General features: G+C 34.8%; 2 protein-coding genes across 2 annotated transcripts in view; both read left to right on the top strand.

Annotated features, from left to right (window-relative positions):
• Dyb (Dystrobrevin) overlaps positions 1-1,623 on the top strand; it is a 40,115-nt gene extending 38,492 nt beyond the window's left edge. The window contains exon 19 of the mRNA XM_074186504.1: positions 888-1,623. Coding sequence (XP_074042605.1) covers positions 888-939 — 52 coding nt within the window. The 3' untranslated portion in view covers positions 940-1,623. The remainder of the gene's footprint in view (positions 1-887) is intronic.
• A 1,415-nt stretch (positions 1,624-3,038) lies between these two features.
• On the top strand, positions 3,039-21,586 carry LOC111505019 (ATP-dependent RNA helicase DDX24). The gene is made up of 10 exons (XM_074186188.1): positions 3,039-3,251; positions 3,303-3,594; positions 6,816-6,986; positions 7,041-7,184; positions 9,468-9,621; positions 9,687-9,979; positions 11,168-11,390; positions 15,325-15,554; positions 16,395-16,566; positions 21,142-21,586. The coding sequence occupies exons 1-10, from the start codon at positions 3,123-3,125 to the stop codon at positions 21,521-21,523; spliced, it is 2,190 nt and encodes a 729-aa protein (XP_074042289.1). The 5' UTR covers positions 3,039-3,122; the 3' UTR covers positions 21,524-21,586.
• Positions 21,587-25,915: the final 4,329 nt, after the last annotated feature.

Below are 25,915 nucleotides of genomic sequence, written 5' to 3'. Positions count from 1 at the left end.
TTTTTTCAAAAATGTGCTTTTAAAGCTCGAATAACCCCTTGATCCATGGGTTGCAACACTGATGTCGTATTTGGAGGCGAAAACACCAGGGTTATGCTTTTCAAGTCTGCGATATGGGGATGTGCTGGACAGTTGTCGACTAACAATAGTTTGTATTCTCTTGTAGCAGAGGTCCATTAAAGTTTGCATTTCAAAACAGCGGCTCGATATTTATTCTTCTTAATTGTGGGTATTCTAGAATAAAATACGCCAACTTCTTTGCTAAGGCTACATTTGATTCACCGGCTTCTAATCGGTATAATATTGTACTTTTTTCTTCAACTATATTGGTGCGTAGGTTGTGTAAACAAAATATTGCGCGACGTTTTAAAGGGACGTATTATCATAAAAAGTGGTCGTTTAAACCGGAGTCGCACTAAACGGTTATATTTTCTCAATACCTAAGTATTAAACTCAAGTTGAGTAAACATCGTCGCTAAAAACGGTTAGTCGTTAAAAGCGAAGTCGTTATATATGAATTCTACTGTGTCTATTTTTCTAACCACGGGTTCTGAAATTAACTGGTTGTAACGTGTTCCCTCAAAAATATCTAGATGCTTCATATCAGGTGATCTAGTGAACCCTTCTAAGGGATCACGTCTGTCTATCTAGCGATTTAAATAATTGAGAAATCCAAATGAGTTTTCAGCAAGATGAGGTTCATCTTTAATATGACAGGCCAGTTCGAAAATGACTTGATGACAATTATTCAAACTGGCAGATCAACTAACGTGGTCCCTTTGAATGTCTCGCTAGATGACTTGATATGACACCCTTCGATTTTTTGTAGGGATTCGTGAAATCAAAAGTATATTTTACACAACCATATTTATTTGGTAATCTTTCAGAACAGGGGGGACAAAAGACAAAAAAAATCACGGAGTCATCAACAGAAGCTAACCGGGCATGTGATTTTGGTCAGATCTGTATTCAAAGTTGAGTCAAAATAGGTTGATGTATGTACCAAAAAACACCTATATAAAAGTTGCATAATAACAATTTTTGGTGAGGACACTTATATCATCAGTCCCTTGAAGTGTATATTACTTCTATTTTACTGATTATTTTGCGTGAAAAATAGTTCCTCGTTTATGATACAGCCACAGCACACCTTAAGTATGCAGAAATAATAGTGTTTCTATAACTGTTTCATTGTGCAAATTTTCTTTTGGGTGATTTTTAGTATATCAACTTCTTTTAATGAGTTCTAGAAGCTGTAAAAATAAATGATGACTTTTTTTCATTTGGTTTTCATGCTTCGCAAAAACACTATATTGTCTTGTAGTAACTTTATCCTGCACCCTTTGTTCTAAGTTAAACAAAGACCAATATTTGATGATTATTTTGCTTCCCCTAGTTGGACCAATCCTCTTATAACATCTTTGTATATCTATTTAGCAAAGACATACTTAACATATAAAGCTTTTACTACTTTTCCTAACCATTTCATATAAATATTCACAAAAACCTTATAACGAAAATATAATATTTAGCTAACATTAAGGATATTTATGTATATTTGGTAGTTGGTGAAGTTGTCAGTTTTTATTTCCATTTGTGATATTACTGTCGGTTGTATTTTTTTGTTAATGCCTGTCATCATTAAATATTTTTTATTGTTGTTATTAGATGTTATGTACAAAAACTTCTTTGACTGAAAGTTTGGATAGAAATAGTGACACAATTGTTAAAGTTTTACATGTTATACTGTAGTTCTTGATTAAAAATGATATAAACAATGATAAATGGCATTAAATATATTCCTTATGATTTTTTCATTCATCATCCTATATTTACGTAAGAAAGTTAATGAAAATGCAAGTGATTATGTGATTATTTTGTTGGAGCCCAAAATAATTTTTCGAAAAATAATTATTTATGTGATAATGACTTGGAAAAATGTATTTTGAATTAAAATTTTCTGTAATGCGGGTCTGATATATTACTATCTCTGGTGACATTTCACGAAGTGGCATCTTCCTGTATAAGCCACTGGGTCCATTCACTGGAGGCTGCAGCCTCCATGAATACAATATTACGTCTTATGTTTTTAGGTTGATTTGACATTAATACTTTTTCATATAAAAGTTGAAAATAATATCTACCTACAGAACTTTGGAGATATCAAGAAATCAAAGATTGGATAAAAAAACTTCAACTTTTATACTTTATTGCCTAAAAAACTACAGGTCGCTGAATTTGCAAAGGCTGCTTCTCAATAGCTTGGAACACTGTTCCGAACTTCCGAACTAGAAAACTGTGCACACCTCAGCAACTTTTGATGCTTTATAAATCTCATATCCGACTTTCTTTGGAGTATTGTTGTCATGTATGGAGTTCCGCCCCTAAGCATACCCTTAAGCTGCTGGATTCCATCCAGGAAAGAGCCATCCGCCTGATTCAAGACTCACACTTGCAACCTTGATAGTCTGGAACATCCAAAAAAGGTTGAAGATTTGTCTCTCTCTTATAGATACTTTCACCTCATCGTTTTGAGATTCAACACAGTACACCTCGAGCTTCACTGATTAAGAACTATTTCATTTGGAAAACTGGGTGTATGTGAAATAAACTTCCTGAAAACGTTTTTCCATATGAATGTAATCTCCAACGATTCAAATCCAACGTGAATCGCTACTTTCACAGCACAGGCACCGCTCTTAGATCGCTTTGAGGGTTTTCCTGTAGTGCTTGTGTTCTATCCTTAAGAAAAAAACAAGGTGCTACCAAAAATAATATTGAGGGTATTCTATCAGGAATTTCGACAAATACTTTCAATTTCGCATTCCCCGACTACTTCTTTTCAAAGATTACTTCTATTGAGATGGAATGAAAAGTACCTACTGTAGTAGGAATGAAAGAGCTTAAAAACAATGGGAATTGCCATTTCGGAATCGATGCAAAAAAACTTAGTTTAATTAAATATTTCATCCAAAATAATGATTTCACGAATAAGTGGTCGGATAGTTGTGAAAGATGAGGCTTAGAAATAATGAGAAGAAGAAAGTCTAAACTGGTCTAACCTTATTTCGTTGGTTAACTTTCAGGTTTTACTTTTTTAAATATATTTGAAATTTTAGAAAATGTTAAATAACGCAAGTAAGTGGAGGCCAGTGGAAATAGATCGCAACTTACTCTCGGGACAATTAGACGGTCTGGTAGGAATTGAGGAGTGTACAGATTATGATCTTGATGTAATTTCTTCAAAAAAGGTAGGTTATTTTAAATTACAGAAACTGTGAATTAACAATTTATAATCGTAGATAGCTAAACGCAAACGTTTGCGAAATGAAAATACATCGTCCTCCAAGAAAAAAAAAGGGCCAAGACCTCCCAACAACTGTACAGATGAAGTTGATGAGTCTTTGACGCCCTCAAAATCTGGCAATTCACTAAATGTTGAACTAGACGATACTGAAGTTGAAAATACTTTTATGAATTTAGAAGCTTGGACTAGTTTTGGTCTTCCACAATCAATTTTGAAGGGCTTAGAAGAAGCTAGATTTTCTCAACCTACATACATTCAGACTCTAAGTTTGCCGTCTGCTATTTTAGGTGAGTAATTAATTATGACTTATTTTGGAGTTGAATTATTTATTAACTTTCAATACACCATAAATTGGGTTATTCCATGTCAAATTTCTAAGATACTAACAAGTGTGTTTGATCTAAATCAAAAGGCGGAAATTTTGCGAACATAACACTCAAAAAAAGGCAAACTGCAAACAAGTATTCCTGGCTATTTGTCTCATTAGCAAGGTGCAGTCAAGTGCAAAGATGGGCAACACGTGGTGGCTAAGAATTCAACATATCACATATGCACAGTCCACTTTTGTAGTTCCTGTTATAAAACTCACCGTTCTTAGGTAACTGTGCGAAAGGTACTTTTCGAGTTTTTTGATCATGGTCTGCAAATTTTTATGCCTGACATTTCGACTAATACTGCGGCAGATATTATCAAAGGCAATGAGGTAACGGTTGAAATGCTCAAGTTGTTCTCAACCTGGAAACTACAATGTTGGAATTTGTCCCCAGTTTTATATTATCATTGGTGAGTGTGGCTTCCTTTCAATTGGATTGAATGGCCTTGTTTGTGTACATGTGGACATATCGTTGGATTTTACTTATGCCTCTTCCTTTGTTGACATGGGGGCGGGAGGTCTAGATGGTGATTACGTCAGCAGTAGTTATTTACTTTTTTACACATATGGCAACCCACACGTTGTCTATGTTTGAAAAATGCATATAACAATGTTTACGTAAGCATGGAAGGGAGCGTTAGAGCTTTGCTTACTTTTGCTGACAAGGAGAATGAAGGGGTAAATAATTGTAATGAATATGCTTACGTAATACTTGAAGGCCCATTTCTATTGAAATTATCCCCGTGTTTATGCATTTCTATCATCGTCTTATATATTCTTGAATGATAATTTTGAGTTTATCAGTTATTTGTGTATTTTCAAATGAGATAATGCCAGTGGTTTTTGAGAGAATGTTCGGCTATAGCTAATTTGTCGGTTTGCCCTAGGCGACAATTTCTCTTGTGTTGAGAGAGAGAGAGAGAGAGAAAGTACTTTATTGTTCATGAATAACATCATGGTTACAAAGTTAAAAAATTAAAAAAAAAAAAATATATAAAATATACATAGCACTGATACCAGAGAAAATATGTCAACAACAATTAAACTTGTTAATAAAAGGTAACATGTCACACCTAATACTATATAAATCTACACAACTATACATACTAAAAGATGAGCAACACTATGCGACATATGGAAATTAAATAAGGATTATTCTAGTGTTTCACTAAAGTATTCATTCAGACTGTAATAGGCTCTGTCTAATAATAGATTTTTTACTGCTCTTTTGAATTTATAGAAGGATCCAATGGTGCATGGGTGCATATACTTGGGACATGGGTGCATATACTTCTTTACGTGGTTCCGTTGTAGACCAACTCGCAGCTACAAGAGATATACTGAGGGTGTTGCTGTAGGCTTTCTGGGGTTTTCAGCTGACCGTAGATTCTCTGATAATTTGTTTAGTCTAAATATTGGTTTCATGTCTTATTTCTTCAAAATTCTTCCATTCCTGTCTGTTACATTTCAAACATAGGGAAAGAAAACTTTTTCTTAATGGGCCTAGCTGGGGCTACTTTGACATTTTCTCGCCCGCTCAAATTCTACTACATGACCCAGGAAAGAGAACGCCAAAGTAACCTCAGCGTGGCCAGTTGAGGGAAAAGCTCTCCTCCCCTATGAAACAGCTAAAAGGGGTGTAGTTACCCGTCTCTGAAAAAAAAATGTTTCCTCGGCAAACAGCTGTAGCCGAAGATACACAAATGCTCTAAACCCAAAGTTATTGCAGAAGAATATATAGATAGGCAATAGAAATTGAGAATATGTGCAGTGCCTCGTTGGGTATCGTGTCCTAAGTGAAGGAAACCGGGCATATAAGAAATGCCATGTTCCATCTGCTCCAGAACTTACATCGGCCAGACCAATAGAAGAGTTTCCAACAGAGCCTAAGAACATGAGCTTGCTGTCTGTAAATTAGACCCAGCCTCATCTCCCAACCATTGCCACCAAAAAACTCTCCAGGCAATGATAGTCCAAGATGCTATTGAAATTAAACAATGTCCCTACTGTCTCAACAAACGAGATGATTCACAAAGATTACCCCATTCATGGAGATCATTACTGTCACGCCATACATCGCACAACATTGCACCCTCACTTCTGCAAATCACAGCACTGTTTCCACTACCAACTCTACTCTCGCTCCCACTACCGGTACGCCCATCCACTCGTCCAGGACATAGATACCAGAGCTTGTGGACCCACCGTCAGCTAGTCTGGCGTGGAAGTATATACCACCCAGTTGGTTGGCAGCAAGAGTGGTATATATACCTAAAGTGGGTTGGAAAGGCTGATTGGTACGACCAATCAGCCTTACATCCTTCCTGTTGAAAGGACTTGAGAGGATACTGGATGGACATATCAAGAGGGTGGCATTAAATGCTGCCCCCCTGAATAACCACCAGTATGCATATCAAACTGACAAATAGACAGATTTAGTGTTAAACAAACTTGTAGAGAAAATTTACCAATCCCTTGACAACAAGGAGATTGCAGTTGCTGTATTTCTCGATATTGCAGAAGCATTTGACAATGCTTTACTTAAATCTATAAAATCATCCCTGGCTAGGAAAGGCACAGAATCGGTCATAACTGGTTGGATCTATGCCAGAACTGCAACTTCAAGGCGAGGCCAATAAGTTCAGGGTTACCAGAGGCTGCCCTCAAGATGGGGTACTATCTCCCCTTCTGTGGTTGCTCCTGACAGATAGTCTGCTTGATGCGACAGAAGAAAAGTAAGTAAGTGAGAGCCACAATAAACTTTTGTGGGTTGCGGTGTAGGGTCGAATAGACCCACTCACTTTTAACCTAACCTAACCCACAGTTGGTGCAGGGAAGTAGGCAGATTGAGACCCCAGAGTATACGAAGATTTCTGAAAATGGTTTCAATGTCGAATGCTAAATGTCGAATAACTAAAAACACCAGATGTATTTCAACCCGGACTTTAGATTATCTTGTATAAATATAAAATATCTTATTCGGGTAGTTGAAAATAATGAGTTCAAATTAGAAATCCTCAAATAATTCGTCAATGATACACATATATTAGGTTACAAATGAAAACATCTGCAAATTTTCATTTTAATTCAACATATACTTGCTTATGCTAACAATAGTGTGAATGCCTATTTTAGGAAGAAAAAATATATTGGGTGCTGCAGAGACTGGAAGCGGTAAAACTCTGGCATTTGGTTTGCCAATATTAACAGGCATTCTAAATTTGAAACAGAAGGACCTTTCAGATATATCAAAAAACCTATCTGACTCTGAAGAATCTGATTTTGAGAAAGAGCCTGGCGATGATGGTAATACATTTATTTTTCAGTATTCAAATATTTCATTTAAATAATTAATTTCAGTAACTGGTTGTGTCAAAGTAATTAACAATGTGACACTGAAAGAGTATTCAAATCCAAAGCCACTCTATGCTCTTATTTTAACACCGACTAGAGAGCTTGCTATGCAAGTTAGGTCTCATTTAATGGCTGTTGGAAAATATTCAGGTAAGATAAAAATGTTCAATATCAAACAAAAAAAGTTATATTTTCATCTTGATGGATAATACTGAACTATTCAAAAATTGTTACTTTAGGGTTCTTCTTTGCAATTGTTAAGATTGATTGGATTACTTTAGGTAGTTTCTCCATAAATAAATTATATATAAAAGTTTTGTTACAACCCTTGTATTACTCTGAAATTATTTGGGAAAGAAAGGTTTTAGCTTTCTACTTCTCCATCTACTTGAATTATAGAAAGAACACATTGTGGATGTGTTTTATTCTGAATAAAGCGCATTCGAAACATCGAATGTCTGCCATTGAGAATGACAGTGTTTCATGTAAGTGAAATTTTACCTCTTTTATATACTATATTGTGTAGCAATCCTGTGAATGATATCTGATTCAATTCCATAATGTTATGGAGTACAAACTGAACAGGAAAAAGTGTTTTTTGTATAATTCAATAGATATATAGATAGATTTATTAGTCCTTTGTGCTACATTATGTAGATGGGACAGGTCATATTTCTGAGGTATAATAAAAATGTGTAATATTATAAGATGTCATTTGAGTAAAAAAATAACGTGATGCACATTGTAAAACAAACACATACATATATATTAAAATATAAGTAAAAAATAGAAATAGATAAACAACATGATACTTATGGTACACCCACTTTTTCTCCTTCATTTCTCTAGCAATATTTCTGAAACTTGGAACATTGAATATGCTCACTAGATGGCACTTTTTGAAATATTTGTAAAACAAATTCAACTTCCGGCTTTTCCGGAAATGACAACAACTTTTGATTTTCAAATGGGACATCCTATATATCATCACAAGAACGGTTAGGGAAGATCATTAGGAATCCAACGATACCAGGTTTGATGGATTTATCTCTAATGACTAAGGAGATATCGCCATTTATTTTATACATAAGCTCAATGAGTAGGGCAGAGAAACTTTTTGTGGAGGGTCCATCCAACTCTGCAAGGTAAAACATCATCGTTTGAAAAATTCAAGGCATTTCGTTGAACTACTAGGGGAAATCAAAGTCAAAGAGCAGGATCAACTGATCAGTTTCGTCGTGGAAAGCCTCTATACCAACGTTCCTGTCGAAGAAGCACTTCAAATAGATAGATAGATAGATAGAACAAACTTACCGATGCAAGTAATCATGGAATTACTAGGATGCTGTGTACGAAACTGCTACTTTCAACTGAAGGACGAATTCTTTACGCAAGATAAGGGACTGCCAATGGGTTCGCCACTTTCATCGGTTATAGCTAATATATATACGGAGTGGTTTGAAACTCTGGCCGTTGAAGAAGCCCTGAAGAAGCCCACAAGAAGCTCTGAGTCTGGTTGAGATACGTAGACGATACCTTCATAATATGGTACCATGGGAATGCAGAACTAGACACTTTCCTGAAGCATATCAATAACGTAAGTGCTTCCATCACTTTCACAATAGAAAAATGGGAAAAGTCCACAACGAATTGCCTTTCTTAGACGTATTGGTGAAGAGGACTGACACTAATTTTTTGTTAATAATAATTTTTAATTTTCAGTTTTTATTAATATTTCAGTTTTTATTTTTTGGTTGTTGTTTGGTTTTCAGGTTATTTCTTTCTAATTTCAGTTTTTTTGTTCAAATAAAATTGTTATTTTCGGTTAATCTTTCTGATATTATTCAGGAATTTCAAACTATTTTATATTATATTAGACAATGGAAGTCCGAACTGATGAAATATTGTTGTATGTGTTGATTTCCATTTCTGATATCCATGTTGCCACTTACTGATAAGATTATTGCCTGAAGAAATCCATCCCCCGTTTCCATAATCCACCTTCAAAAATGTTTGAGAATGAAGATAGTAGACAATAGATATGACAGTAGTTGTTTTGAGGGGGTTTTTCTTCCAGTTTGTGCCTGAAAGTTACTTCTTCACAAGATCTATACATCTTCGAGATTTCATCTCGAAATTGATTACTATCTTGCTTTTTTCCATTTTGTTGTGTGAAGATAGAGAAGTAGAAATCCACCACCTTCCTTTCCCAAATTTAAATTTTGAATAAAAATATATTAGTTTTCATGGATGATCTAACCTAGAAACAGACATCATTCCTCAGTTTTGAACCAACGTAAGCATATTAGATACTTAGTAGTTGAATTGTATTTGAAAACTGTTGTCAGATTCATAAAAATAAATTTCATTGAATTAAACTTGGATTTAATTGTTGGTAACGAGGCATTCCAGTTCAATCTCGTTTTCTTAAAGGAATCAAAGTTGCACTAGTTGTGGGGGGTATGGCAGCTGTGAAGCAGGAACGGATATTGAGTAAAGGCCCAGAGATTGTCGTTGCAACGCCAGGAAGATTATGGGAGTTGATCCAGCAAGGAAATCCTCATTTATCTCAAATAGATAACATTAGGTAAAATAATCAGAATCTTATCCACTGTTTTAGACATTGTGCAAACATTTTAATTTTCATTGTAGATTTTTAGCCATCGATGAAACAGACAGGATGTTAGAGAAAGGCCACTTTCAAGAACTTCATGACATTTTAGAAAGGATAAACTTAGATGAGTCGAAAAGAAAAATCAGACAATATTTCGTTTTTTCTGCTACATTGACACTGGTTCATGAAATGCCAAAACATTTGAAAACTAAAAGCAAACTGAGCAGGTCCAAAAGAATAGGGGAAATGACTGCAGCACAAAAATTGCAAAAAATTGTTGATATACTCGGAATATCCGATCCGAAGGTCATTGATATCACAGCAGGGAAAGGTATAATAGAATAGAACTTTATTCGTCACTGAAGTTATTACAAAAAGGAGTACAGAATGTATAACTTATTGGACTCGTCACAAAATATGATATAAATTTAGTATTTAGTCTACATATAAAAATCAGCACGTGAAGAAGTATAAAAAACAAAATACAGACATATATAAAAATATACCTAATTACAACATATTAGTTCATGTCTCCAGAAATTCCTCTAACGAGTAGAATGCCCTGGATTCTAAATACTTGTACAGGGAGTTTTTGAAAATTCTCAGATCGGCAAGATCAATTTTGCTATTGAACAAATCTATAAATCTGGAATAATTTTCCAACTTTCTTTCATCCTGTTTGAGGCATTTTTTATTCTTTCATCATTGTAATTATACTTTTCTTGCTTTAGTTTTTCTTTATATAGTTTTTTCAATGTATCAAATTTATTTTTGACGGTCATATTTGATGAACTTTTAATAATGTAGGTCATATCACAGAGCATATTATGAAGTTCTTTCAGTTCTTTGGTATACCAGACTTTACAGCGTTTCTTTATGTGCGTTCTTTTAAATGGAAATGAGATATCTTAGTAGAATTTGAAAGTGTTGAAAAAGTATGTATGGTTAAAGAAAACGTTGAATTTTCCAAATTGCACTAATGTGTTACCTGTGACTTGGTTGGTTTTACGATTTATAGGAATATGTTTGTTTAAAGCGGTTGACGATGTTTCATGGCGAATTTTGTTGGTTTGGACTTTCATTGCCTAATATGATTCTACTATGATTCGAAATCTATGAAAAAACAAATAAAATTATAATGAATATCTGAAATATCAATTATATTAGGTATCTTCATTATTTTATTTGTTTTATTGCATTTTTATTCCATCTTTTATTGCCTAATATAATTGATATTCATTATAATTTTTATTTGTTCTTTCATAGATTTCCAATCATAGAATTATATTAGACAGTGGAAGTCGAAACTGATGAAATTAATTATAAAAATATATTTATCACTAATAGAGATAACAAAAATGTTAAGGACCAGAAATGGATCCAACTATTACATTTTCAGACTGTATTGATTTAATAAGACTCAGCGACGATCAAATTCAAATTTTGAAAATATTCAATCTGGATGTTTTCATCGCAGTTGAAAATTTTGGAAACAACCTAAAATATTCGAAAATTTCAGGAACTTCTGAAACTCTAACAGAATGTAGGATAACGTGCGGCATAGAAGAAAAAGACTACTACGTTTACTACTTCTTGAAAAAACATCCAGGAAGGACTCTGATATTCTGTAATTCCATTGGATGTGTGAAGAGGCTAGCAACATTACTCAATTTACTGGACTGTCACCCGTTGCCTTTACATGCATCGATGCCGCAGCGTCAACGAATAAAAAATCTTGAAAGGTAATATCAGTCCAGATGGTAATAATCTTGGTTAAGATAACAAAATATATGCTGATTTGTTAAATATTGGAATAATCTAATGCATATTTCAATTATCCTTCTGGAAATGTTTTCAAAAATAAGTCGTATTTCATCAATATTTTGTGAGTAACGTTTTTTTCAGAAAATGTTCTGTTTTCAAAATACCAGTTGTTGATATTCAAATGTAACGATTTTCTGAAATATTGGATTTTCATGAATCTTTGGATTTCATCCAACAGTCTAAAGTATTATTCTAATTAAACTACTATCTGCACCAAAAATTAATATCTTTGAAACCAGATTTAAAGCATCTCTGATTAATAAAAAAAATCCTCATCCTATACAGGCTGTTTTTTAGCTGATCCCATTATTTCTATCTCGGAAATGGTAAAACCTACAAGATTTGGTAAATTGGACAAAAGTTTCCTATTTTGGTGACTAGAATAATATCTTTTCAGATCGAGAATATCAGTGGTTTGTTTTGAAATATTTGCCAAAAACTAGAATTGTTGAATTTCATTCTCAGGCTGTACCTTCTCCATTTCGAATGATAAAATCAAAGACAGAATAAACTTTTATTATTGTTTCATATTTGTTATAATCTGATGTGAACCAGTTTGCAATGCGACGTTCCGTTCGTTAGATTTCATCATCTACTTTTTTTTTCGATTACTAATAACAAATTCATGTCCGTGTTAAAAAAAAAGTTGATGATAAAATCTGATCAACGAAACGTCGCATTGCAAATTGGTTCAAATCAGATTATGACAAATATAAAACAGTGTTAATAGTTCCTCTGCCTTTTTTTATATACTACAAATCGAAGGCGGTAGATCCAAAAAACTTAATTCAAACATGGCGAATATTTTAAAACAAACACTGATATTCTCGAACTGAAAAGAAAGTATTCCGGTTCCCCAAAAGAGGAAATGTTGGCCAACTCAACTGAACTTGTAGGTCTTACTGTTTCCGAGATAGCAATAGTGGAATAAGCTATATTGTAAAACAAAATCCACTGGCGTATATGTCTGTCTGTATGTCTGAATGCGATAAACTCAAAAACTACCAAACAGATTTTCATATGGTTTTCATCAATAAATGGAGTGATTCAAGAAGACGGTTTATATGTACAATTTATTTATATAATCTATTTATACAATTTGACTGGAGGGGATACTGGATGCACACTTCTGGAGGGTGGCATTATATGCAGCCCCCCTGAATAACCACCAGTATGCATATCAAACCGGCAAATCGACAGATTTAGCATTAAACAAACTTGTAAAGAAAATTTACCAATTCTTTGACAACAAGGAAATTGTGGTTGCTGTATTTCTCGATATTGCAGGAGCATTTGACAATGCTTTACCTAAATCTATAAGATCATCCCGGAAAAAACAGATCTGATGTTTAGTCATTTGGTATCACAGATAACAGATCCCTGGCAGTGCTGCCGTTAAGGTACTATTGTACCGCATTCGGTACTATTCCATGATTTTGATACGAAGATACTACCCGGATCAATATGTAGACTATTCGGTACTATTTACTATAATCCCAATTTTTTACATTTTCACGTTGACTCCCATCGAGTACAGTAAAAAATAACAACAATATGTGTGGCAACAATGCAATTCTGTGTTTCAAGTTCCAGATCAGCAAATACCGTACTTGTGTCAAAATTGCGAGCTATCATCATAACTCTGCATTATTTAATCCTGTGTTCTGTATTGTGCTTGTGAACTGTGGTTCTGTCATCTGTCAGTCAGTCAGCAGAACAGCAGTTTCAACTTCTAACCTCACACCTCACCTTGAGAAATTGGTTTTATTGTTTTGTCAAAATAAATAGGAATATGGACAGGTAAAAATAAATTCTCGAATCTAGCTACTTGAAAACGTCTTTAGTATTGTTCATTCTATTGTGACAGAAACCTAATTAAAACAAAACACATTTGCAATCGTGAAAGAGCAATTTGAAGAAGGAAATAGACATCTTTTTATCAAATGTTTTGATTATGATCTTTCTCTTAAGGAACATTTCTTAATTTCCAGCAAATTTTTTACTCCATATATTTTCCGAATTTAAATGGATAACATTATTACACGTTTGGCGTTACTGGCATTTGGTCTGAAATGACTTATGCGCATGTGCCATGCCTAGTCTTGCGCAGTACATTTTGGGTACTATTTTCTTGTAAATTTCGGTACTTTTTGAATTGACCATGCCGCAGCACTGATCCCTGGCTAGGAAAGGCATGGCATAGATCCAGCCATAACTGGCTGGATCTATGCCATGCTGGTAAACAGAACTGCAACTTCAAGGCAAGGCCAATAAGTTCAGGGTCACCAGAGGCTACTCTCAAGGTGGGGTATTATCTCCCTTCTGTGGTCGCTCCTGATGGATAGTCTTCTTGATGCCTTCAAAAGTAGATCTGGTGGCCGAAGGCTTTACAGAAAACGGCCCATGCGAAGCTCTCTGGCTTACAGAGACAGGCTTGTCTGGCCATCAGTGGTGCCATCAGTACCACACCGTCAGCGGCCATAGAGATCCTTCTAGATCTACCTCCCCTCCACATTTTTCTGGAGAGAGAGAGGCTAGATGGACTGCATATAGACTTGTGCACATTGCCAATTGCACAAATCAATTTAATGCAGAGTGCAACAGACTGTTGGTTGACACTCCATTCTGGAAATGACCTGTGACTCTATGCCTCCAACTGTCAGCTACGAACTGCATTATAAAGTACTGTCCCCGAGTAGAGAGGACTGAATCCTCCTGGTGAAGGAAATATTAAGAGCAGATAGTTGTGGGTTTACAGATGGACAGATTGTCTCTGATCTGGATTCCTGGCCATACTGGCCAAGAAGGCAATGAGGCTGCTGACTCCCTTGCAAAGGAGGGTGCTACAAGCAGCTTCATCGGACCAGAACCTGTCATTGGCATCGCTTTAGGCTTTGCCAAACAAAGATTGAACACCTGGATGGCAAGAAGATTTATGGACTTCTGACAGAATATTCCAGGATTGGCTCACTCCAAGGCGTTTATTCACGCTTCGAAGCTTGATACCAAACAGTTGTTGGACTACAGTAGGGATGAACTACGATGTCTAACAGGCCTTCTCACAGGTCACTATCATCTGAATCGTCATATGCAGAGACTCAGACTGTCGGAAGATAGCGTTGTCGCCTCTGTTTGGAAAATGATAGAACAGCAGTGCACATACTTTGTGCCTGCCCCGCTGGGGACTTAATCAGATGTTTAGAGTTCGGCAGAGCCATACTCTCACCATCTGACCTGAAAGACCACTCACCATACAAACTAATCGGCTTTGTTAAGAAGCTGGGTTTATTTGGTCGAGTGTGAATAGGTGTGAGCCACAATAAACCTTTACGGGTTGCGGTGGAAGGTCGAATAGACCCACTCACTTTGGACCTAACCTAACCTATACAATTTGTTTAGTCAATTTTTTATTAAATCTAGTCTGAGAATGTATTCTTAAAGAGAAAAAAAACTATTGAATTTCTACCTTCATTTGCACATAAGGGATGTGTTCCTGGTAATGAATTTCTATCAATATTTAACAATATCAGGATTACCGCAAAAATATCTATAACTAAATGTACCTATTAAGAAAATCAAAAATAGCCCGCTGAGAACTTACAATAAATTTATGATGAAATTCACCGTGAATAGCTCTACTCATCATATAAATCTGAATGAAATATGTAGCATCTGTAACCACAGCTCTTTGGAAACGATCCAACATATAAACCGAACTGTGCCTGAGTGAAATATTATTTATCTTCTAAGCCTGTGAAAGAATTTTCTCAGGAACAGTGAGATTGCAATTGGGAGAAAGTCTGATGGGTTGTCTAAGAATTTTTTTTTATGAACTATTTTTTTTGTGATTAGGTTCAGAGATAATGAGAATAGTATTCTGGTAGCCACGGATGTCGCAGCTAGAGGTCTGGACATTCCTTTCGTAGAGCATGTTCTGCACTATCAGACTCCTCGAACTAGTGAAAGTTATGTACATCGATCCGGAAGAACTGCCAGAGCATCCAGAGAAGGAATAACTATTTTACTCATCGAACCTGGCGAGTTGAAAAATTATTTGAGACTGTGTAGAACATTAGAGAAAAGTAAGTAACATAAATTGTTGTTTCATTTCTGAATGAAGTGTTCTACTTTCTGCAGAGATTGAACACAAAAAATCAATCATGTATACAGGAATGATTTTATTCGAATTATTGACCCAAGATGATCACTGGCAGTTCTCAAAGCTAATGAAATAGAACCACAGGGTTCAGTAATTGGACCTATTACATTTCTTATCTATATCAACGCTATATGCTGATTAAATTAGACCCTCATATTATCATTAACAAAATCTACCCTAACTACTATTACAAAACAAATTTATTTAACAAACAGGAAATATTCAAATATATTTGGTTATTAATCAGTTGTTCCATATCCTTAAATCTATTGATTTCCAAGAATTCCTGAAGATTGAGTTTTGAACTTTTCTTTTCCAAGTGTAATACGTTGTAATCATGATGGAACTCATGCTCCTTTGGTTTGTGAATATTGCAATAGTATTCTCATTCAAAAAACTATATCAATGTTCTTTCATTCTTTTGTAGAAAGTTCTTGCCGTTTATCCAATATTAAGTTTGGACAAGAAACATAAGTCAACTTACATACTCCTGATCTATCCAACACTGAAGTTTTGTCTTTATTGTTTTCAAACATTTTCTCAAAATATTTGTTCTGTAGGCTATGTTTTTTTTTTGAACTAGCGATATTGTTTTGGTTGCATCACCAAACTAGGTTAACCGTTGTTGACCGCATTTTTTTTACTTAAACTTGACTCCCTTTGAAAATTGCTTTCTGAAAGTGGAATATTCAGTAGTTTGTGAAACATTTTGATTTCTGCCACTTTTGAAAAGTTACTGTAAAGCCTCCTTTCAAAATTTCAGATGAGGATATACCAGTTTTTCCGATACAACAAAATTTCTTGAATGCTGTGAAACATAGGGTGAATTTAGCAAGGGAATTGGATAAATTGCAGTTACAAGTTAGAAAAGCAAATTCTGAAGCTGGATGGTTCCAGAAAGCTGCCGAAGAAATGGACATAATCGTTGACGACTTGTATCCTTTTATGAAAGTTTAGATTTAGATTTCAGGATTTGAAAGTGGATTTTGTAACAACAAAAGTTTAATCGAACTGGGTCATTTCAAATTTTCGGGTCACAGATAAAATCAATATTGGTTGTTTCAAAAGTTATGTCCGTTGTTATGAATCTACTTTAAACCTTAATATTTTGGTGGATATTTACACAATTTAATCGAAATGATCTTCATTTGAGTCACTGCGCTATTGCCAATGTAACACAAGTCGAATAATTCCATCAGCATAAAAGTTGTGCGAACGGGATTCGATGAAGTCGACGAAGGCCGTTTTTGCTAGGTCCTGATTGGCGAAGGTTCTACCAGGGAGAAAGTTATCGAAGTGCTTCAAAAGATGTTAGTCGGTTGGAGAGAGATCTGGGGAGTATGACGGTTGAGGCAGAACTTCATCGCTTAATTCTTCCAATTTTCGATCGGTGATTTGTTAAACATGCGGAAGGCGTTGTCGTGGAGCAGGATCGGACCTTTTTTGTCGACCAAATTTGCTGCTAATCACCATACAGTAATCTTGGTATTTTTTGGTGGATTTTTGCGTTTGGGAAGTGCCTGGGAGGCTCATAAGTGTACAACCACTAACCACTGTCCTAAACAACTCCTGTTGTCTTAGAGGATCCACATCCCCTTTGCATCACGTGACGATCCGATCCAAAAAGGAATTGTTTTAGTTGTGCAAAATCAAAGAAGAACAGACCTCGAAACGTGACAATTTCTGTCGATCGTTCGAATCGTGGGGCACCCACTTTTCGAGCCTTTTGACCTTTCCAATACGTTTTAAGCCATCAAAGTGATTGGTCAGTCTCCACCTCCTCGTCATGATTTACTGTAGGTCGACCACTTCAGAGCTCATCTTCGAGGCTGAAATCTTTGGACAGAAATTTCGTAAACCATCGTGGAACAGTGCATTAATCACTGTTAAGCACTCATTGGCTGTTTCGGCAGCGCTTTGGTTCAATTCAAATTCATAGAGACATCATTTAGTAATAAGCTGAAAAGTGTCAAAAAATTAAAATTTAGAAAAAAATGAACAGCATCAGTGTATAGAATACAAAATTCTCTATCGATTATAATATATATCTCGACAGCAGTCGTGGAGCTATGGAGATACGATAGGTTGCCTTTTATGTTTCGGGATTTGGCAACCCTAAAGCAAATTCAAATCCAAGATAGAGTGGATGTAAACATTGACATGCCCTACGCACGTGATATTGAAAATCCCAAGAATTGGCCAGGGTCGTATTCAGAACCAACATCTTGTTGATCGCAAATGCTATATCATACTTAGGAAAACTTTTTTATAATAACGAGTGAAATGCACAAGTTTTGCAGGAAAAATGCAGATAATATGTGTAATATACAATTTTTTTTCATTGGATTTTTCACAGCGCACTCAAGCATTATATGAAAAGAGACGTAATTATTTCTTTATTGATAATTTTTATTTTATGTAAAATGAAAAGGAATATTAATGAAAATTATTCAACTGGATGAATTTGTTTCTTCATCAGTAGTGTCATCCTCACCAATCTGAATTATCAGTGGCTTGATTTGTGCCTCTATTATGTTATCAAGCTTCCACATCTTTGTCTCGACTTCTGATATCACATGCCAAACACACTTCTCCCATTTCTCCGCTGTGACTCTTTTCAAAGCCTCATCAAAAAGTACTTTGAGATTTGCAAATTTGAACGTGGTGTTATGCTAAGCTACAAAATTCTTCACATCTGCCCATATTAACTCGATGGGATTGAGCTCGCAGTGGTATGGAGGCAGGCGAAGGACAATTTTGTTTTGTCCTGCTGCCATCTCATCGACTATATATTTTTGGTATTCAAGCTTGCGCTCCTTGACAATTTTTAGTAGCTGTACTCTCAGCATTGAGTCTTCAAAGCTAATATTCTTTGATCGCAGCCAATTTTGGATTTCAACCTTCTTTGAAGACGTTGTCGGAATCTTCTCTAACCGTCGTGAATGATAAGGTGCATTGTCCATTACAATCACAGCATTATCCTCCAGATGGGGTAGAACTTTGGAAAACTACTGTTCGAAAGATTCACCGTTCATTTCTTCGGATAATCTCCAGTTTTCTTCGACTCGAAACACCACAGCCCATCAGCAACAAACCCATTCTCATTGCCAATATGACAAATAATAAGCCGTTTTCCTTTACCTGAAATTATGAAGAGGTATGTAAGTAAATAAAACAAATACGAGGGTTACTTTTTATATATTGAGATTGAGGCAGATCTTAATATAAATATAAGTTTACCTGATGGATTTGTTAATCCGGTGGATAGTCCATCTAGAAAGGCCCTCCTAGATGAGGTCACAGTTTCATCGACCCATACTTTAGGGGTAGTATAACCAGCATTAACCCAGGTTTCATCCATATAATAAATTGTTTTCTGTTGTTCCCTATAATATTTAACTTGGTCAAATACTCTCTCCTCCATAACACAATTTCCTCTCTATCCAATAATAAACTATTGCGCCCTGGTTTTTCCATACAAAATTCAAATGTTTCAATACTTTATGGAATGTTGACCGCTTAAAACTTGGCAATAAAACATCTTCATTTATTTCTGTGAGTACTTTGTCTATCGTGGGTGTTTCATTTCTGAAAAAGTACTCATGCACTTTCCTCCTGATTGCATGTTTATCAGCATCATCTATTGATTTTATAATGGTTTGACGATTCTAATTTGTATTCGGTTTGGAAAATGTATGATTTTGTTTATATTCCCGTAAAACATTGTAAATCGAAACGCAACACACTCCAATTTTATCGGAAACTTTCGATACGACTTCGTCGACAGTCGATGTCTCAATTTCTTGTATCTCTTTCTTGAACACATTTAAAATCACTTCTTTCATCTCAACACTCAAATTTCGTTTTTTGGATCGTTTCTTGGCTGGACTCTGAGGATAGCTCACAGTATCATCAGCAGTGTCTGTACTGGACAACTTGGAAAACAATTTTAAACAATATACTATAACGCACGCCACACAAACACGCAAACGACTGATTACAACCCTGTGCTGGTACCGAACTCGTACCAAGAAGGCGAATTCACCAATGAACGCTGCCCTTTCTATCTGACACGATCACGTGAACATTACGCTTCGGTTTGGTTTTGTTTTACTCTATCTTGGATTTGGATAGACTTTAGTGTTGCAATCTGGCAACTTACAGCCCCATCGTAAAGTTGGACATTTTTGAGCTTGTACCTACTTAAAACGTTTTGACATACGCGCGCTATTTGTGTTGTTTACAGTAACTTAAAAGATTCATCTCGACCCAAAAATTGAATTAAATCGTGAACATTTTCGTGCGATTATTTTTCAAAACTTTCGACGTGGATTAACTCAGCAAAAGTACATGGATGAACTTTGTTAAATTTTTGGCGATGAAGCTCCATCAAGGACCAGTGTTTATCGATGGTATGGTGAATTCAATCGTGGTCGTAGTTTACTCCAAGACGAGTTTCGTGAAGGTCGTCCAAAATCAGTTGTTGTTCCGAAAGCCATTGATGCTGTGCGCGAACTGATATTGCAAGATCGTCATGTGACCTATCTTGAGATTGAGACAACCTTAGGCATTAGTGGGACCAGCATACATTCCATATTGCATAAACATTTGACTATCAAAAAAATTTGTTCGCGTTTGATCCCACACAATTTGTCAATCGCTCAAAAAAAGGCTCGCGTCGATTGGTCGAAGGAAATGCTCAAAAAATACGATCGCGGTGCTTCGAAACACGTCTATGACATCGTGACAGGTGATGAATCGTGGATTTACGCGTATGAGCTCGAAAGTGAACAGCAGTCGACTGTATGAGTGTTTCATGAGAAGCCAAATCCAACAAAAGTTGTTTGTGCACGAAGCACTTCCAAGCAAATGGTCGCCTGTTTTTTCGGAAAAACTGGATAGGTCGCAACCGTACCACTAGAACAACGCAGAACAGTCAATTCTGAGTGGTACACAACCATTTGTTTGCCAGTTGTCTTCCAAGAAATCAGGAAAACCGACCGCCAAAGTGCCACTACGACAGTGCGAGCTCACACATCTGCTCAAACAACTGCATTTTTGAGCACCCATAACATCGATTTGATGAGTCATCCGCCGTATAGTCCTGACTTGGCACCGAATGACTTCTTTTTATTCCCTCACGTAAAAAACAAACTGAGAGGTCATCGTTTTTCGACACCTGAAGAAGCGGTTGCTGCATTCAGAATGCATGTTTTGGAGATACCTCAATCAGAGTAGCAAAAGTGCTTCGACAATTGGTTCAAACACATGCAAAAGTGTATAGATCTTCATTGGGAATATTTTGAAAAACAATAAAATGATTTTCGATGATCAATATTTGTTTTTGTTCTTTAATCCCGAAATATAAAAGGCAACCCTTGTATGGAACTACAAAAACATATGACATTATGAAGGACAAAACTATTGAAACAACCTAAAAACTTACTAAATTCAATACATTTCCGCTTCATTGGGCGATTTTTTTTATATTCCTTAACAGTTTATTGCAGCTCTAGAAAACATGATACCAAAGATGCTCAGAGATGTAAGAAATCAGCCGATATCAAACGGAAGCATCTAGCATCGCTCTTGGCCACTCCAATATTTCCTAAAGGTTTCAGCGGAAGTTACCCGTTAAGTTCTCAGTTATCCCTTTCGTTGAATGAAGGCGTCAAGGAGGAAAAAGCAGTTGACCTTATGAAAAATACCATCGCAGCAAATTCTAATGCGAAAGCGAAGAACATTCCTTTGTTCAATCCGAGAAAACATTCTTGGAAAAAGAAAGAGAAAGATGGTATGAATTTCAAGTTGAAAACGTTTAGTTCTAATAAGAATAAACGGAATGATAAGTCCAAAAAACAGAACAGCAGGAAAAAATTCAAGAGGAGATAGTAATGGACTGAAAATTGTTTTATTATAATATTTTTTATGTAAAATAAAGAAATGTAAATTTTGTGGAGTTGTCAATGCATTCAGTATGTGCTGACTTTGGTCATTTGTGCATACGATAAAATCGAAGGGCCCCAGGATATTCGGCGGCCCAATATCCAGCTGCAAGGTTGATCGAATATCCAGTATCCTGCTAAAATGCTCTCCTTTATATTTTTAGTATACAGTTTATCACAGCACAAACCCCAAAAATGTAACTCATATCTCAATATCTATTCGGCTGGTACGTGTAGTCCCAACTCGATATTTGATTATTGTGTCAAATACTGGCACTAGATGAAATTGGCATTGTGGAAAAACAAATAGTGACCTCAATGAAGACATTTTGAAATTTGAATACAAATTAAACAATATTGTGTCTCATTGAATTAAATTGACGCCCGTTTCCAATCATCTAAACGAAAAAAATATTTTGCTGATCTCCAATCAAAAAGAAAGGAACATAGTAAAAAATTTTAACAGATAAGCTGGTGATAAATCCGAGGTTTCAATATACGAATTTAATTTTGTAATTTCAAATTTGAAAAATTGTACTAATTAATATGTTTGAAAATATGAAAAAATTGCCTCAATCTCGTCATTGTCATTACTGAACCATATAGATACGACAGTAGGGACTCCCAACATCTACATGATGTGAAACTGCCTAATAATTTCGCAAGAAATAATCCATGGTTGTTTTTTGTTACATTGTGTAGAAATACTTATAGAAAAAATTCAATTGTTTATTAAATAAACAATGAAAATTTGAATAAGAACAATTTTTTTACTTATTAAAGAGCAACATTAATTATGACATTAAAAAAATGGTTCCTTTATATTAATCACAAGTGGTATAAAAAAATTGATAATTAACAAATCCGTTTTTAAGCAATAACAAATATTTTTTAGAAAATGATTTTTTTAAAATCATAATTTCCATCGGAGATTATGTTTTCAATAAACATTTTTGAGTTATCTCTTGAACAACGCATTTGTTTATAACAATTTTTCAAACAATAGCAGATAAAAATGTAGATAAATAATTTTCATGTAGCTTCTGATGGCAAAAAAATGGATCGATAGTAATATTGAAAATACCAATTATTTTCAATGATTATTGAAGCTTCTTAATTTTTAACCTAATTAAATTGTTGATAAATTGAAAAATAATATTTTTCCGTCGGGAATCTATTCTGAGACCTTTCAAAAATAGCTCCAAAAAATCTAAGATTTGTATTTAACAATCCTGTTTAAATAGAAAAAAAAATGGTTATTGACTAATGCATAATTAACTGAAAAATCACAATAAAAATGTTTCGATTGCGGATTATTTTTCATTTATTCATCAGTAGGTGCCTGATTTTTTCAATCCTTAACTTTCATATTTACTAAGTTGAAATAGCTATTAACGTTACAAGGTCGATATGTAGCAAATAAAGGATAAAGTTGAATATTACAACAACCGAATCCATTATTTGCGTATCGGCCGTGTGTCGTAAAAATAATAATGGGAATTATTCTACTTTGGACCAAGGTCCTTAGTCTTCCACCATGTATAGGAATATTCAGTACGAATGAAAGGAAACAACACTTGAATAATACTGTGCTTTTTGTTTTCTACTACTATTATTTTTTTCTACTTTTATGACCCGAAATTTCTCAACTTTTCCAAGTCTGGAAAACAGCGAAAAGTTGGGAATTTTGTAAAATTGTCACTTCAAAATTTGTGGACTGTTCTCTTACTTGGGAGAAATTAAACTTTTTTGAAGTTTTCAAACAACTCAGAATTTCAAAGTATGGGATCTCGAAGTTATGCATGTTGAGAAATCCCAACCTTCTCCCGGTTCTTTCCCTTTTCTTATTACCTCACCCTTTATTTTCTCTCGATTTTATTTTTTTAATTTTCATTAATTTCTTTACTATTATTTTTTCAATCTTCACGACCCAAAATTTCCCAAAAGGCATGGGGAGAGGCTAGCCCACCCCCCCTATGGCGACGGCCCTGAACAAACCACATACCTCGTAATTCTACAGAAAAATCCCAACATGTAGTCATGGAATAGCTTAACAATATCACAAAAATATTATAGACGTCAGTTTTTTTGTGTTTGCGTGTTAGCTTTAACATCGACCATAAATGAAACTAAAGAAATTGAGGAACAAAATCAAATTTCTATAGAAATATTGAAAGAATCATGGGCAGCGACTGTTGATTTACTGTCTCTGGATGAGACACCCTATATTTCATTCTACATTGGCAGATCAAGTGCTTCAGATGATGTGGTGCTGCAGGTTTTTTCGGGTTTTTTTGAAGCTGAAAAAGCAAATGCACAACTGGATTCAATCAAAAGTCACCCTGGGGCGTCGATTAATTTTTGTTTTATAATTTGTATTACTTTCTTTTTTTATATATTAACAATTTCAATGAAAAAAAAAAACTCAATAGCAATATCAAAAAGAATATGAAAATTTTGAAATGACCGCCGGCCGTTAAAAAATCTCAACTTTTCAAATGTCATCTGAATACCGTTAAATCAAAATATTATTACGAAATAATATTTTTCCATTAAAGGTTCAAAGTCGGCGTGATTTGAGAAATCTAGAATACCCGATTTAGGATGTATTTTCGACCCTTTGGAAAAATTATAAATATTGGTCCTACAGTTCAGCGAGATGGGAATCTTTTGAGAAATTTTCTCCTCTTTTTCAATCTTTCCTCAATTTTAAAAAATGTCGAATAGTTTTCAAAATATTTGCATAAAACCAGATCCATTTTTTTCAGTTAATTGTTTATAACTTTTGCAAGCGGCACTTGAATTTTTTCAAAAGTCATCTACACACTATTCCAAATCGAATGACACCTTTTTCACAATTTTTCGGAGTCGGAGAAAAATCTGTGAACTAGAATATCTTGTTTGAAAATTCTCGAATCTCGATAACTAAATTTAGTTTGCCTGCAAGTAAATATTCCCCAAGAAATATGAAAGCAATTCTATCAAGATAGGTGTCATATCGGCCTCGGCAACTAAATATAGTTGGTGCTCCATACTAGGTTCCTACTTAATTTTAAACATTTGGTGTTGCGTTTCAAATATTTCCCATCAAACTTACTAAAACACGCGGTATGAATAACTTAGAAAAATGTATCATTCTGAAATTACAGCACAAAACTATTTGCTGCTTCTTCATTCACCTGGAAAAACCCAAAAACTGGGATCCATCCACCAATATTACATTTCAGAAACATGCTGTACGCTTATATAAAAATCAGTTTATACATACCAGGTCTTGTACATTGCGCGCGCAGCATTGTTATAGTTTCTATATTCTGTGACCTCAGTGTTTCATGAATAAAGTGTAATGTCAACACTAAGATTCCTAGAAACCCTGGTGTTGGTAACGCTTAGATTTTGTTTTGAACTTTTTGAAGGAACCACCTGTTGCTTTTAACAACACTTACGAGGTTTTCCCAAGATGGCGCTATTCTGAATTGTTCGAGTCCCCGCTGAGTCAGTCAAATTAATTATTATCTGTCATTGTCAAAAAGAATTTTCAACTTTTGGTATTTTGAAATTGATATTTTTTGTCATCCCAATCTTTACATTGTTCGCATTTTTTATTATAGTTTTCGTTCGTTAGTTCTCAGTTATTTTAGTTTGGTTACATTTTTCAGTAGTAATAAGGAATAGTTTTATATAGTGTATAAGGATACTTTTTGTAAAATGGGACAATTCTGTATTTTGTGTGAACAGTGTAAAAATTCGAGTAATCATCTGTATTCAGTGCCAAAGGTAAATGAAACATTTTATAATTACTGTCAATCCACCACGGATAAACTAAGTTTGTATCAGCCTACACCAAAAACCAACTTCATATTTTGAATAATCCTTCACCCTTTCAAATCCACCTTCTGCTACTAGAGTATCATTACTTTCTTAATCATAATATCAAATTGAAAATGAACATTCACTTATGCTTTTTTAAATACAACTTAATACCTAGTTGCAAGAAAAGTCTACTCATAGAATCATAGATACCTACAGATGAATATTACAGTATGCAGAGAGATTTATTGCATTTCTACAGAATTATTATGAGAAGTAAGTAAGTTTACAGTTACATGAAATTTAACATCCATTTAAAATATCATGATATTAATATCAGCATAAAATTTAAAACTAATAAAAAATTAAATCTATATCAACAATTAATAAATCATAGATAGTTCCCCAAGCCTAACAGAATGTTGTATATTTTTGAAATCTTGTGGAAAATTATTGTAGAAATCGAGGGTGTTGTTGTATTGTGGACTTGTATAAAAAAAATTTATTGGGTGGTTAAAAGACTACTCAT

The sequence above is a fragment of the Leptinotarsa decemlineata genome, unplaced genomic scaffold (genome assembly GCF_025532065.1).
Source record: "Leptinotarsa decemlineata unplaced genomic scaffold, Ldec_3_MD MMD2_tig00078422_RagTag_RagTag, whole genome shotgun sequence".
NCBI classification, from domain to species: Eukaryota; Metazoa; Arthropoda; class Insecta; order Coleoptera; family Chrysomelidae; genus Leptinotarsa; species Leptinotarsa decemlineata.
Note: the sequence above shows the minus strand (reverse complement) of the source record. Positions and strands in the feature narration are given on the sequence as shown.

Excerpts from the sequence above, each read along its gene's own strand:
- LOC111505019 (XM_074186188.1), top strand. The coding sequence starts at position 3,123 with ATGTTAAATAACGCAAGTAAGTGGAGGCCAGTGGAAATAGATCGCAAC. Across the intron at positions 6,987-7,040 it reads GAAAGAGCCTGGCGATGATG|TAACTGGTTGTGTCAAAGTA; the intron begins GTAATACATTTA and ends AATTAATTTCAG. Across the intron at positions 9,980-11,167 it reads TGATATCACAGCAGGGAAAG|GAACTTCTGAAACTCTAACA; the intron begins GTATAATAGAAT and ends CGAAAATTTCAG.